At 34.8% G+C, this 13,339-nt stretch overlaps 2 protein-coding genes across 2 annotated transcripts; both read left to right on the top strand.

Annotated features, from left to right (window-relative positions):
- Positions 1-1,008: 1,008 nt before the first annotated feature.
- LOC139095228 (NHL repeat-containing protein 2) lies at positions 1,009-3,399 on the top strand. Its single transcript, XM_070646511.1, has 2 exons — positions 1,009-1,281; positions 1,343-3,399. Exons 1-2 carry the CDS (start codon positions 1,107-1,109, stop codon positions 3,355-3,357), a joined length of 2,190 nt encoding a protein of 729 aa, XP_070502612.1. The 5' UTR covers positions 1,009-1,106; the 3' UTR covers positions 3,358-3,399.
- Positions 3,400-3,455: 56 nt separating this feature from the next.
- Positions 3,456-8,094, top strand: Rassf (Ras association family member). The gene is made up of 6 exons (XM_070646512.1): positions 3,456-3,748; positions 3,826-4,298; positions 4,363-5,474; positions 5,571-5,897; positions 6,610-6,714; positions 6,781-8,094. Exons 1-6 carry the CDS (start codon positions 3,709-3,711, stop codon positions 6,839-6,841), a joined length of 2,118 nt encoding a protein of 705 aa, XP_070502613.1. The 5' UTR covers positions 3,456-3,708; the 3' UTR covers positions 6,842-8,094.
- Positions 8,095-13,339: the final 5,245 nt, after the last annotated feature.

Here is a 13,339-nt window from a genome sequence, read left to right as displayed (position 1 = left end):
TTAAGTAGTTATTAGACTAGGTTAATTTTGAATTGAACATTTGAATAAACGTCTATACTGGGGTGCTGCATCAAGCTTAATTCTCGAGACATTCTTCAGGCAGGGTTTAGATGACCATTTACTTACTTACTAACTTACTTACTTACTAACTGCAACCATGTTCCTATATGGAGCTTAGGTTATAACAGAAGGCTTTCCATCTGACTATGTTACTGGCTCTGTCATCCAGTTTGTGCAAATTCTCTGTCCGCACGATGAACTGGCATTCTTCCTTAAGTTGCTTACTTTGTACAAATTGATTTTGGAAATGGTCGGTTGTAAGCTTCACCATCCCTATCCTGATTGTGAGGCTGATCCTCTTCAGACAGGGCCTGGATAGACTTTTAATCTATTCTTTCAAAGACTTATCTTGGCACAGAGCTTGGTTGCTAGTGATGTATTTAGTAATTAAATGGTAGGAGTTATGAGAAGGCATGGACTTGATATTAAGTCTGCTTTAGAGTCAGAATTCAGCTTCTCCAGTTCCCCAAAAAAGCAATCAAGCCACCTTCATGTCTTATCAACAACTCCCACTTATCAACTATACTTAATTACTGGAATCATACTTCGAAGTGAAGCCTAGGTTTCTACAAAAAGTATTCCATCTGACTCTAATGATGGCTTCATCACCAAGCTTGCTGTCCACAGCTAATTGACATTCTTTGCATTAAAGTTCTTCAGTATATTTGGAACATCATGGTGCCTTATTGATAGTGAGCTTTCTTTTATTTAGTGTATGAATAGAATAAGGAAGGCTCAAAAATCAAGAAAGTTCCAAAAATTAAGGAAGGTCCATAAATTAAAGAATGTCCAAAAATTAAAGTAAGTACAATAATTCATTACCCTAAACCTACATAGTTCCGTAATTCAACTCAAAGTTCGTTACAAAGAGTAATTTTTTTAAAAATATCCCTCAACTTCTTTTCTCAAACTTGTTGTAGACATTCCTTTACTTTTGGAGAATTTCCATAGTCACCCACAAAAGAATTTCTTTTATTTATTTCGGAATGTTTTGATTTTACATTTTTAATATTTTTAACTAAAACGGCAATAAAATCCAATTCAACATGTCACCAGTACCACAAAGTGAAATGCTGGATGAACTGGCGGTGGATGTGATGGATCTACAGTCACAAATGGCTGACGAATCGAACAAATCTAAGCACAAGCAAATGATCAAGAAAATGATTGACAAAAATTTTACAAGTAAGAAGTACCAGCCAATTCCTGAGTTTGAAAAGGGTAAGATGAGATTGAATTAATGGTTGATTCCGTCTATAGCTGCATCTGACTCGATTTACAGGCCTCGATTGGTTTAATGTCACTCAACCATTAACCTGGAAGGAGCACCTTACCGGTTCCATTGTTGTGGTTGATTTTTGGACGTACTGCTGCATCAACTGCCTTCACATCCTCCCGCAACTTCATCGAGTTGAGAAGAAGTTTCCACCATCGGAAGGACTGCTGATCCTCGGCTGTCATAGTGCAAAATTCACGAACGAAAAGTCCAGTGAGAATGTCAAAGCAGCTATACTCAGACATGATATTTCACATCCAGTCGTTAATGATTTGAATAATGAAATGTGGAACAAGCTTAACATCCAATGTTGGCCAACATTGCTGTTCTTATCGCCAACTGGATGTCCATTTTATTTAGTTATGGGTGAAGGACGAATTGAGGAAATTGAGCTGGTTTTAAGCATCGCATTTGATTATTATCGTGATGCAAAGGTTCTTGCACCAAGAAATATCCCATTTAAGCTTGCAGCACTTCCATCAAATCCATTTGAATTGAAATTTCCATCAAAAATTCAATGCTCAAATTATGACAGTTCTGACACTTCTGAGCCGCTTTATGCTTTATCTGATTCCGGCAATCATCGCATTATAATCTTTAATGCTAATGGAAATGTCGTCCATCAAATCGGTCAATGTGGTGTTGCTGGAAGTGACGATGGTAATTTTACAGAAGCAAAATTCAACTGTCCACAAGGTGTTGCATGGCTTGACAAGAAGACGTTGTTTGTAGCTGATACTGAGAATCATTTAATTCGTATGATAATTTTGGAGCAAAGGAAAGTCCAGACAATCATTGGAAATAAGACTCAAGGAACTGACTTCAATGGTGGTCAACTTCCATTGCAGCAAGCAATTTCAAGTCCATGGGATCTTGTTGTCTACAAAACAAAAAATTTGGATATGTCTTTCCATGAAGATGATACTCAAGTTCCACAGAAAGTCGTTGTAATTATCGCAATGGCTGGTTTACATCAAATTTGGGGATATTTTATGGAACAGACAATTTGGTGGCGATATCAAGTCCAGAATGCAAATACAGCTGTAGCAATTGCTGGTAATGGTGAGGAACGAAACAGGAACAATGACTATCCAAAGCATGCATCATTTGCTCAACCTTCTGGCTTATGTCTTCTTCGTAATTCGCATGAGCTATTCATAGCTGACAGTGAGTCATCGTCAATTAGAAAAATGTCTTTAGAATCAGGCAAAGTATCACCAGTTGTTGGTGCTACAAATAATCCAATGAATTTATTTGCTTATGGCGATGTTGATGGACAGAAATATTCAGCAAGATTACAGCATCCACTTGGCGTTGCTCATCATCCATCTGAACATTCAGTCTTTGTTGCTGATACATTTAATAATAAGATCAAAAAAGTTAATGTCCAAGTTGATAGCATTCAGACAATGAGGATCGTTGATGATGAGACAAATGAGGTATTGAAGTTTAATGAGCCAGCAGATTTGTGTATGACTCCAGATGGAACTAACTTATTAGTACTCAATACAAATAGTCATGAAATCATTAAAGTTAATTTATCGACACTTCATGCTACTAAATTTCATCTTAAATGGCCAGCACAAAAAATTCATAATGCACAAGGCTTACCACCCTCAATTCCCATTGTTGTTGTACCAAATGGACGTGTTTTTAAGAAAGGATCAAATTCTTTTAATCTTGCAATTGCTCTCAATCTACATGAAGGTGTAAAGCTGACTCCAGATGCACCGCAAAAGATTCAACCATTTTTATTCCGTGGATGGAGATTGGACAGCTTTGAAAGTCAGAAGTTGCTCTTTGAAGGACGATCAAATGTTTGTGTCAAGATTCCACCAGGAACGACAGAAGGCGATGTCACCTTGCATTTTGTCCTTTTGTTGTGTGATGAAAAGGATTCTTCATGCTTTAGAAAGGAATTTGGAGTTAAAATTGCATTAAAATTTATCTCATCATCGGAACCAATTGCACCAGAACCAGTCTTTATTGGCGTCACCAAAAGTGAAATTCTCATTCGTTAAATGTATAGCTATCACTATTTAATAAAATTTTATCAACACTAATTTAACGGTTTTTTAAAATTTAAAAGTTTCTCAAGTAAAATATTTGTAGAGTTCGCTGTGGGAAATTACATAGTGTTTTTTTTACAGCATAAAGTAGTAAATTCAATTGTATTCAATTTTCAAATCAAATATAAGCACAGGAATGTGATTAAGCGCATAATCAACAACATGTTTTATCGAACAAATCTAGGAAATTGTTGTTATCTTAGTTTATTGAACGTGAACCTTAAAAATTAGAGATTTTTCTTTGTTTTTGTAACATAAGAAGTGAATTTTTTGTACGATTTTATTTAAATTACATTAGGAATAATGTGGAAATGTCACAAATGCCAAAAACCTGTATATTTTGGTAAGTTCATTAATATTTTTATACTTTTATGTCAAAAATCCTCAATTTTCCATCATCTGGATCTTTAAATTTTCCAGCTGAACGTCAACAAAGTCTCGGTTTCGATTGGCATCCGGAATGTCTTCGTTGTCATGAATGCGGTAAGCGCTTGCAACCGGGTCAACATGCAGACCATAAAGGCGATCCCTATTGCCATGTACCATGCTATGGAGCACTTTTTGGCCCGCAACTTTTCGGTCATGGAACTCGCGTAGAATCACATAAAAGTTTTGGACAGCCGAAAACAGTCGCATCACCAAAAGTCACCAATGGTCCTGTCATTCCTCGCGCACATATAGATGCAAAGTTGAAAGCTTATAATCAATTTTTTGACAGCAATAGTCTTGAAGTGAGATCACGTGAATTGAATGGAAAACTGGTTTTAGAAGGTGCTCTACGTATTTATTGGGGTATTCAAGGTGTTATACATTTGAAGGAGGAAGATGATCAAAGAACTGTTGTTACCATTCGAAAGCGTAATTCTGTTCGTTATCCAAATTCTGTTGATATTGTAAGTAATACAATTAACATATATCCATGACTTAATTAATGATGAATCCTTAATTTAAATTTAGATTCGTGAAAGTATTGTTGCATCTGATCAGGCAGTTGCCGCAAGTGACAATGACACAACCATATCAGAATCACTGTCATATGACAGTATTAGCATCTCATCAGATGTTAACTCATTAAGCTCTAGTGGAAGTGGAAGTTCATCATCAAAAGAGACATCTCCAATACATGCAAGCAATAGCAATACATTGCCATCAAAATTAGACATCAAAAAAATTGAATGGGATGATATTGATGACTTACTGCAAGTTGAACGTAGAGATGATCAAATTAGATACTCAACGATGCCATCACCGATGACGTCTAGCATGACCGATAGCCAAATTTCGAATATAAGTCTCGATGATACATCAAGTTATAAAACATTATCTCCCGATGGTGAAACTACATCTCAATCATCAAGTGTTTATTTTTCACAAATGGATCCATCAAGTGACAATAAAATATCAAGTACAGATGACGAGGATACACCTACATTAAAGCCATGCGATTATGAAGATTTTAAGCGACAAGCAAATCAGGAATTTGTTAATGGTGCCAATGAAATGCCATCGATTAAAGATGGTACATTAAAAATTAATCAACCAATTGATCCGTCACGAATCAATGACTCTTTAAAGCTGTATCAAGATAATATTATGAACAGAAGTGTCCAAAGTGAAGATGGAATGAATGTTTATTCATTATCAAATAGTTTCTATATTCCCGGACAAATTAACTCATTTAATATACAAGATACATTGAATCTATTAAAGAACTCATCATCATCGTCATCATCTGATGACAAGACACTCAAACTTGAGAATAATAAGATACTGAAAAAGTCAAGTTCAATGAATACATCAACATCATCGATTGAAGATAGCAGTTGGTCAACAGATAAAGGAATATCAAGATCAAAAAGTGGACCAAATTATGCAGTCACAAATATTGAAAGTGACACAATCAAGGCATCCGGAAGGCCAGTTATTAAAATTAAAATGGATTGTTATGATGAATTGAATGGTTCGTCACCGCCAACGACACCCCATGACGATGATGGAACTGAGTCTGTTGTGTTGAGAAAGAAGACGAAGGGCTCAACGGCTATTAAACGACGTTCAGGCAATCGAAGGTAAGATTTGGGTCAATTCCCAGCTCATCAATTAACAACAATAATCACGTCAATGACTATAAAAAAAATAATATCCAATTAAATTCTTTTCAATAGATCCCGAACAAAAATAAAACGCCGCTGTTCTATTAACGGTCATTTTTATAATCGTGAAACATCCATTTTCACACCACCAACTGGCTCACAAATGAGCGTTTATGCAACATCATTGCTCAATAGTCAAGAGATCATCAATTTGGTAATGGACAAATATAAAATAGAATCAAAGGCTGAAAATTTTGCGCTTTTTATTATTCGCGATAATGGTGAACAAAAGAAATTGACGAATGAAGATTATCCGTTACTGACTCGTGTATTGATGGGACCGCACGAAGATGTATCCAAGTTGTTTTTGATGGATGCCGGCGAAACGCAAGAAATTAGGTGATTATTTTGAGATTCGCTGATGGTGGTGTGGTGGCTAAGGCGCATTTTTTTGGGTGTGGCATTGCCAGTTCCTCAGAATTTCAAGATTAAGTGAAGGAAGTGATCATTTTGAGGAGATTAATTTGAATAATATTCAAGCAACATACAACCACCTGTTGCATTCCATAGTTCCATTTCCATGTACACCGCTTGTGTATTTTTCAAAGTTTTCGTGACTATCAAGCAGAGTTTAGTGCTAAGTACATGAAATAAGCGTTAATGATCTAGTTTGGATAGGAATATATCCAAATCTTTCCATGCTGTTCTTTAACCCACAAAGAAAACTAGATTTGGCCTTAATAGCCAACCATTTGGCTTAAAATTGACAAAAGAATATGCATAATATTCATATTAGTTAAATAGAGTAAATTATTGGCAATAACTAATCAATATCAGCCTGAATGGACCAAAATGAGTCAGTTTTAGGCATTTACAAGCCATCAATTAGTCAAAATATCCCCTAACAGGCTAAGAGCATTCTTTCATTTTACAAAATGACCAAAACGTTACCTAAAGTCGGTCTACTTGCCAGTTAGCGACCTTAGTCCACTAGACCAGCCCAAACTGCCACCAAACATCAGCTTAACATTTTGCTACACAATCTTCAACAAATTCCAAAATAACAGCTATTAAAAACCACTTACATCTTCTATTATTCTCTTTATAACAGTCCCGAAGTCGCACAATTTGTCAATTTATCCATTCCCGAATGTCGAGCAATCATTGAAAAATACTACGATGAAGAGGAACGCGAAATGTTTAGAATTCGTGAAAAGTGAGTTGTCAATTATCTATTGTTGATGCATGATCAATAAAACTGTATATAATTTCTATTCCACAGATATGCTGAGCTCCGTAAACGAATTGTTCATCGAATGGAGACATTAAAAGTCAGATTGTAAACTGTGAAAGGAATTTCTCAAGTCACAAAAGTGCTTCAAGCTTTTTTTTTTTTAAACGAACAAATCCAAAAATTGAACACACAAAATGAATTTTTTATATATTATTATTTTTTAAAGGAAAAACTGCATCAAGTCCACAATTTAGGATTAATTTTTAACTTTTAAAGAATGTATTCCTTTATATTATTTTTTTTATTTCTGTCTCAATTACTAACCATATGATGAAGATTATAAGATGATTATTTAATCACATATATACAAGAATTTGAATGTCTGATGTGCATACTAATGTTTATTTTTCATTTCGTATGAGTGATTTATGGTGGAAATTTTATGTGTCCGTCTACATTTGTTGTTAAACTATCTAATTGGAATATCTCAATTAGGGTTTACAATCCCGAGTACCGTGATCCCAGAGAATTTCCCAATACCGTAATCCCGGGATTGAGATTTTGGTCCGGTATTGAAATCCCTAATCTCAATCTCTAACAGACAATGAGTATACTCACCTAAATGAGCATGTTCATGAATCAATATAATTGCATGTGTTCAATTTTGATTGCATTCTCCTTGACTGTTTGGAGGTTCCTTCTAGAAGAATCCTTAAAATCAGTTTTAGTGTCTCAAATTTGTCAAGTTCTATGTCTCGAGTCTAAACTAATTAAATCTTAAAATCATTCCTTTTTAAAGAACTAGCTTGAATAACTTAAATTTGTCAATCTATTCAAAATCCTTTACGAGTCGTGCGTGATTCTGGCATGGCGTATGGTAGACATGATTGAGGTATAGTTGTTTAAATCAGGCACAGTGTCAGAGTCACGCTGAATTGGATTCGAATTTTTGACTAATTAACCGATTTGTGCCATAAAGATAAAGTTTTTGATCTGTTGACATCCAAATGTGTCTGTAATAGTCTTGTATTATGACATGGTTAAGTCAATATTGTCTGATCTTTGCATTTCCCTAACAAATTTTAACTTTAAGCCGCAGATTGATTTTCTTGTGCTCCAGAGTATTAAGCAGACCTCGTAGTCGACTCAGAATTTGTTCGGAGAAGTCAGCACAAATCGACTTACTTCCTTATAAATTTTGAGTAACTCGAGTAATAAGTATTGAGTAAAGTTTCAATCTAGATTATAATAACTAACCCCTAAATCAACTACATTAAAATGGATCCACAAAATTTTCATTGTAAATTCATCTCAACATACAATTTAACAGAAGAAATAAAGCTTAAATCAATCACAACATTATTTTTTGTTATATCCATGAAACTGATTCTTTTTTTTTCCTTAGAAATTTTAAGTTAGAATAGCTGGTGGAAGAAGAGAAATAAGAAAATCGCATTAGTCTGCACATTTCGGACTTAAATAACATTTCTGTTATTAATCCTTTACCATCTAAAGTGCCCAGAGGAACAGAACAGAACAGAATTGATAATTTTTTTTGGGATGGAACATAAAAAAATATTTAATTAATCTTTGGTATGAAGAAGGTGATGGAAATTCGATAATTTTCAATCTAACAAATGAATTTGTGTAATCGTGATGATAGAGGCACAAAAGGAGGCCTCTGGGCTTAAATAATGCTCATAACTTATCATATTCCTACACACGATGAACACTAGTGCTGTTAATTCTAATTAATTTAGTCGCACACCGCAGAACTTTCTTCTTAATTTAAACACTTTTTATGCCTTTTTATTTTTTTTTTTTGGCGATAAAGAATAATAAGTCAATCAGTATAGGCAGGCACAATAATAGAATAATAGCATCAACCGAAACAAAAGCACAGTTTCTTTAAATCTAACCGTTTTTTTCTTTCTATTCTTGATGTGAGCATCCCGGGAGATGCGAACAATGAGTGAAAAATTGCCAAAAAATAAGAATATAGTTTGTGGATTGGAATTTGAGATGCGAATCAAATGACAGACCAGTGTGGTGATTTTGGCAGAAATTTTTTGTGCTTTGATACAACATACTTGTGTGAGGTAAATGAAGAAGGCCACCATGGAGCCTTTAAGGCTCCGTTAAGCCTCATTTATCAATCCCAAATAAAAGCTGCCTAATTTTAGCGTCCATAGAGCTACCAAATTAATGCCGCCTTCATTTAACGTCCATAAATTTACCAAATTTGAAGCGTCCAAATTTTGCAGCTTTGTGGATACCAAATAGAGGTAGCTTTCATCTGGTTTTAATTAAAGTAGCTTAACGGAACCTTAACTGCTTCATGGTGGAGCCTTTTTCATTTGTGTCGCTCGGGATAGTCTTTTGAATACCGATGCGTCTTGTATGTTAGCGGCAAAGTGACATAGAGGTGCCTTTTTGGCTCCTGACGGTATTTTTCCATAATCAAGTTTGAAAATTATTGCATTTATCATTCTATGATAAGCACAGCGTGTTTACCAGCACACTGCTCCATCACCGTATTGTCGAAAGCATGTACATTTGTCATAATGATCCCATGACGGGTGATTTGGACCGATTTTTAGGGTGAACAATAAAATTTGCTGCACTGTGCCGCTCGGGATAATATATGATTCTTGTGGCTAGATTCATGCTGACGACTCACGATACAGTCCAGTGCCAGAATTTTTCATTTGTGCCTAACTTGAATTTCTATGCAAAAAATCAAAATCCGATGAAATGTCTCCAAGGAATAGATACTTTTTTTGATGATAAAAGTCTCACCTTGACAGTGTTCTAGACATTTTCCGTTATATCTCTTAGAGTTCTTTATACTTTCCATTAACTTTTCGTTGAATGATCTGTGGTGAATGCCAAGAAACATACACAAAAATGAGATTTTATTATTACACGTAATTTCACATTTCGAGAATTTTTTTTTTTTGGGTATTATTCTTTTATTATTATGTAACATAAGACGAAGATTCTTGCACTGTCATCAATGAAATTTGTAATTTTCTTCTCCCATCATTCTTTTTTGATGCTTTCTTTTATTTATGAAATTATGATGTAAATATAATAAGAATATACACAAGATATGTGAAACACAATCTCGATTCTGAAATAATGAAACAAAATATTTCGTTCCTTTAATCAAATTATGATTCTTTTTTTTGGATGCAACTGAAGATTTTTGAGATTGAGTTTGAATTTGGCTTGTTGTCTGTTGCTTGATAAACTTCCGGTATTTGGCTGTAATGACCATATTATGTGCCATATTGAAAGGTTGGCATAATGGTGATGAGGCAGCACTAAACTTAGAACCAAAAGGCAGTCAGTCAGTGGCAAATTTGGTTGCTTTGTGGCAGCTGCTTGACTCACAATCAGTATGATTTGACAAGGAGCTTGGCTATGGTCGATTGCCATTTAGATTACCAAGTGATAAACTTGGTTGTTTGCCAAGTTACTGCCACAAAACAACTAAATTTGCCAAGTGACTGCCACTTATTTTAAATATACTGCCGCTTCGTCGCCGTGGAGATAACATTCCTTTAAGAACAATTAGCATACTGAAATGGTACCGTAATGTCATCACTGTATCATTTGAAAATTCTCATTGTCTGTAACCTGAGAGGAACAGACTGCAATTAGCAGACCTAGTCTAACTAAATATCTAATCTACTAACTTTAGTCTAGTAACAGTCTTGAGATTTGTCCATCTTGCAGTAGAATGTCTGGTTATAACTAGACGTAAGGTAGACAAACGCAGTCTGTTCAATTCTGATAAGGAATTATAGGTCTATATTTGAATTGGAGCTTAATTTGGAGATTTAACTATCAAGCTTTATCAAATCCTAGCCCACATTCATCAAAAATGCGTCTTCCGCCCTACCTCAATATCCAAAATTCATCACAAATTTCCCTACTTCTTCCTCATTTACCTCAACTTTTTCGTTCTGCTCTTCTAATTCATTTCAGTTTGCTGCATTTTATTTACGTTGTTGTTGCTCTTATTTTATCATTATACCATAGGAACAATAGATTCTAATTACAAAATCACAGACTCCACTCGTGGATTTTTTGGAGATTTTTGATGGGAATTGATTTTTATTTGGTTGAAAATTGGAGATATGAGTTGGTCTGGGCGGTAAATATTGAAATGTTGCTATCACAACAGTGAGACGGTTGTATGGTTGGAACTAAGTGGAGGTCAATTGGCAAAATTGAATAAATTTGGCAATTTAGGCTGCAACTTGATTCAAAGTAGATTTTCAAATTGACTCGAATTTAAAGTAGATTTAGGTAGACTTTAATTGACTTTTTATACCAAATTTGAGTCGAATTCAAGCTCTGGATCAAAGTATAAGTCTCGGAAGGTGATGCTTAATCTCGGCGCCGTGGTGACATCATTTCAATATTTGCTGACCTGATCCAACTTATTTTACTTCTTTTATTTCAAATTTGAACTCAAAACTAGGTTCCTTAGTGCTGCAGCTCTTAGAATCTTTATTATATTAAAGTCACATGTTCAATTGCTTACCTAAATCCACGTAGACTCATTATTACGCATAGTTAAGGTCTGAATCTGCTTCTATCCTTCGATACCTTCTGCAAATTTGAGGCATTAGAGACACAAACGTCCTTCACTGCACATGCAATCCAGTAATTTAAGTTCAAACTTAATGAACCCCCAAAAAATGCTCTTGAAATTTAAATTTCAAAAAACAAATTCCAAGCATGAAATCCAGCCTCAATTAAATTCCCAACATCTCTGTCCCGATTACACCATGACCGTCTCTTATTATGCACTCTTTAATATCGACATAAAAGAATTCATTCATTCAATTTGTCCACGACTTTCAATCTATTCCTTTGTCGTTCCTTCATTCTTCTCTTCATTTTTTAACATCTCGATTCATTTTTATAATCATTCAGCAATTATTCATCGACTAGATGCTCCCTTGTTCTTCTCATTATTTCATTTTATTTTTTTTTTATTTCAGAATAAAGCATCACGATGATATTGAATATTGAATTTCATGGGCTTATGTAGATGGAATGAAAGAATAATGCTTTAAGCATATTCACAGTTGGTGTCCACAACAGTCTCGCGTTGCGCCCAAGAAAATAATTTGCTCTCTCATTCCACTGTACAGATTATAAATTTATTCATATATTAAAAATGATGAAAAATAATCAAAAGGTGCCAAAGATTTTTATGATTACAACTTTTAGATTTTCACGTCATAAATCTTATTTTGCAGTCGTTGAAGTCTTTTGTTTTTTTACACCTATCTACACTTGATTCTTTATTTTCTGGTGTGAACGTGTTAGGTTGTTGCTATTTTTGCTTTGTGACCGTTACAGTGGTCAAACCTCGTTCTGAGGGAGGAGATAGGGAGGTCTCAAAATCAAAATTTGCTCAATTTAATTAGTGTTTTCGAGAATTAAGTACAAAAATTCTCACTAGAATGCTGGAAATCAGCCGTGGACTTTTTAAACTTAATTGAATCAAAAATTGGCACCAGGTCGACGTAACTCTAGCATGGCATAGGATTTGAACCGAATTTGACACCAAGTCAGAGTTATGCCGTCCAGAGCAACATTTTTACATGAGCCGTCTGCATTTTCGGTCCTGGTCTATCAGCAATGCTTGACGGGACACAAAAAATTTGAGCAACACTAGGTTAATCGATCAGAAATGCTGCTTAGGTCGGCATGATTCTGACTTGGTGTCAAATTCGGTTCAAATTCTGCACAAGGCTATCATCGAGTCGGTCTAGTGTCAAATTTTGAATTGATTAACTGACTTGCGTTAAGAATCTCTATAATAGGGTTCGGACAAGAATCGTAAGCCTGCATTTTCTCGCGTATAAGATGCAATTTTCGACTGTATTTAATAGTTCGTCCAAGGCTGTAGGCCTGCAGTATTGGACAAGCCCTCTCCCAAAAGACACATGTTGAAGATATGGCCATCAATCCGGCTCCAGAACAGCGTGATTCTGGCTCTTAGTCAGAGAAACGATAAGATTCGGCCTCAGGACAGAGGTATGCCTAAGCGTACAAAAACACGTCATAACTAGTTGATTGCTAGTTAATGACTAGTTCTAACGAATTTTTGACCATTAGAGAAGTACGCAATGGAGCTGGTTTTGAAAATTCCAACACCAAGTGCTTTTCGAGTCCTTAATAGCAATGCGCTCAATTCCCTTTTAACCATATGAAGCAACCCTACTTTATTTGCCAATTATCTTAAAATTTAATTGAACACCAAATTCTCCTTTATTTATCATTTTATTCAAATTCTATGCTTGAAATGTGTAAATTAGAAAAAAGAGATAAAAACATGTTAAAATTTAGTTTGTGAAAACAAAAAAAAAGCAAGAAATAAGAAATGGATGTTGAATATAAATTAGTACATTAATGTAGGATGATTAGGCATCTACAATGTATTTTTAACTAAATTTAATGAATGTGTTTACGATTTTTTTACATGAAATTTATGATAATTCACGACTGTCTATTTTTATGTCAGGAAAGTTTTAAATAATCTTGTTTTGTGATTCTTTAGTAGGTTGGATGCAATCATATC

This window comes from Chironomus tepperi, unplaced genomic scaffold (genome assembly GCF_022539635.2).
Source record: "Chironomus tepperi strain 1889 unplaced genomic scaffold, CSIRO-AGI_Ctep_v1 contig_364, whole genome shotgun sequence".
Classification (NCBI taxonomy): Eukaryota; Metazoa; Arthropoda; class Insecta; order Diptera; family Chironomidae; genus Chironomus; species Chironomus tepperi.
This window is presented reverse-complemented; position numbering and strand designations above follow the sequence as displayed.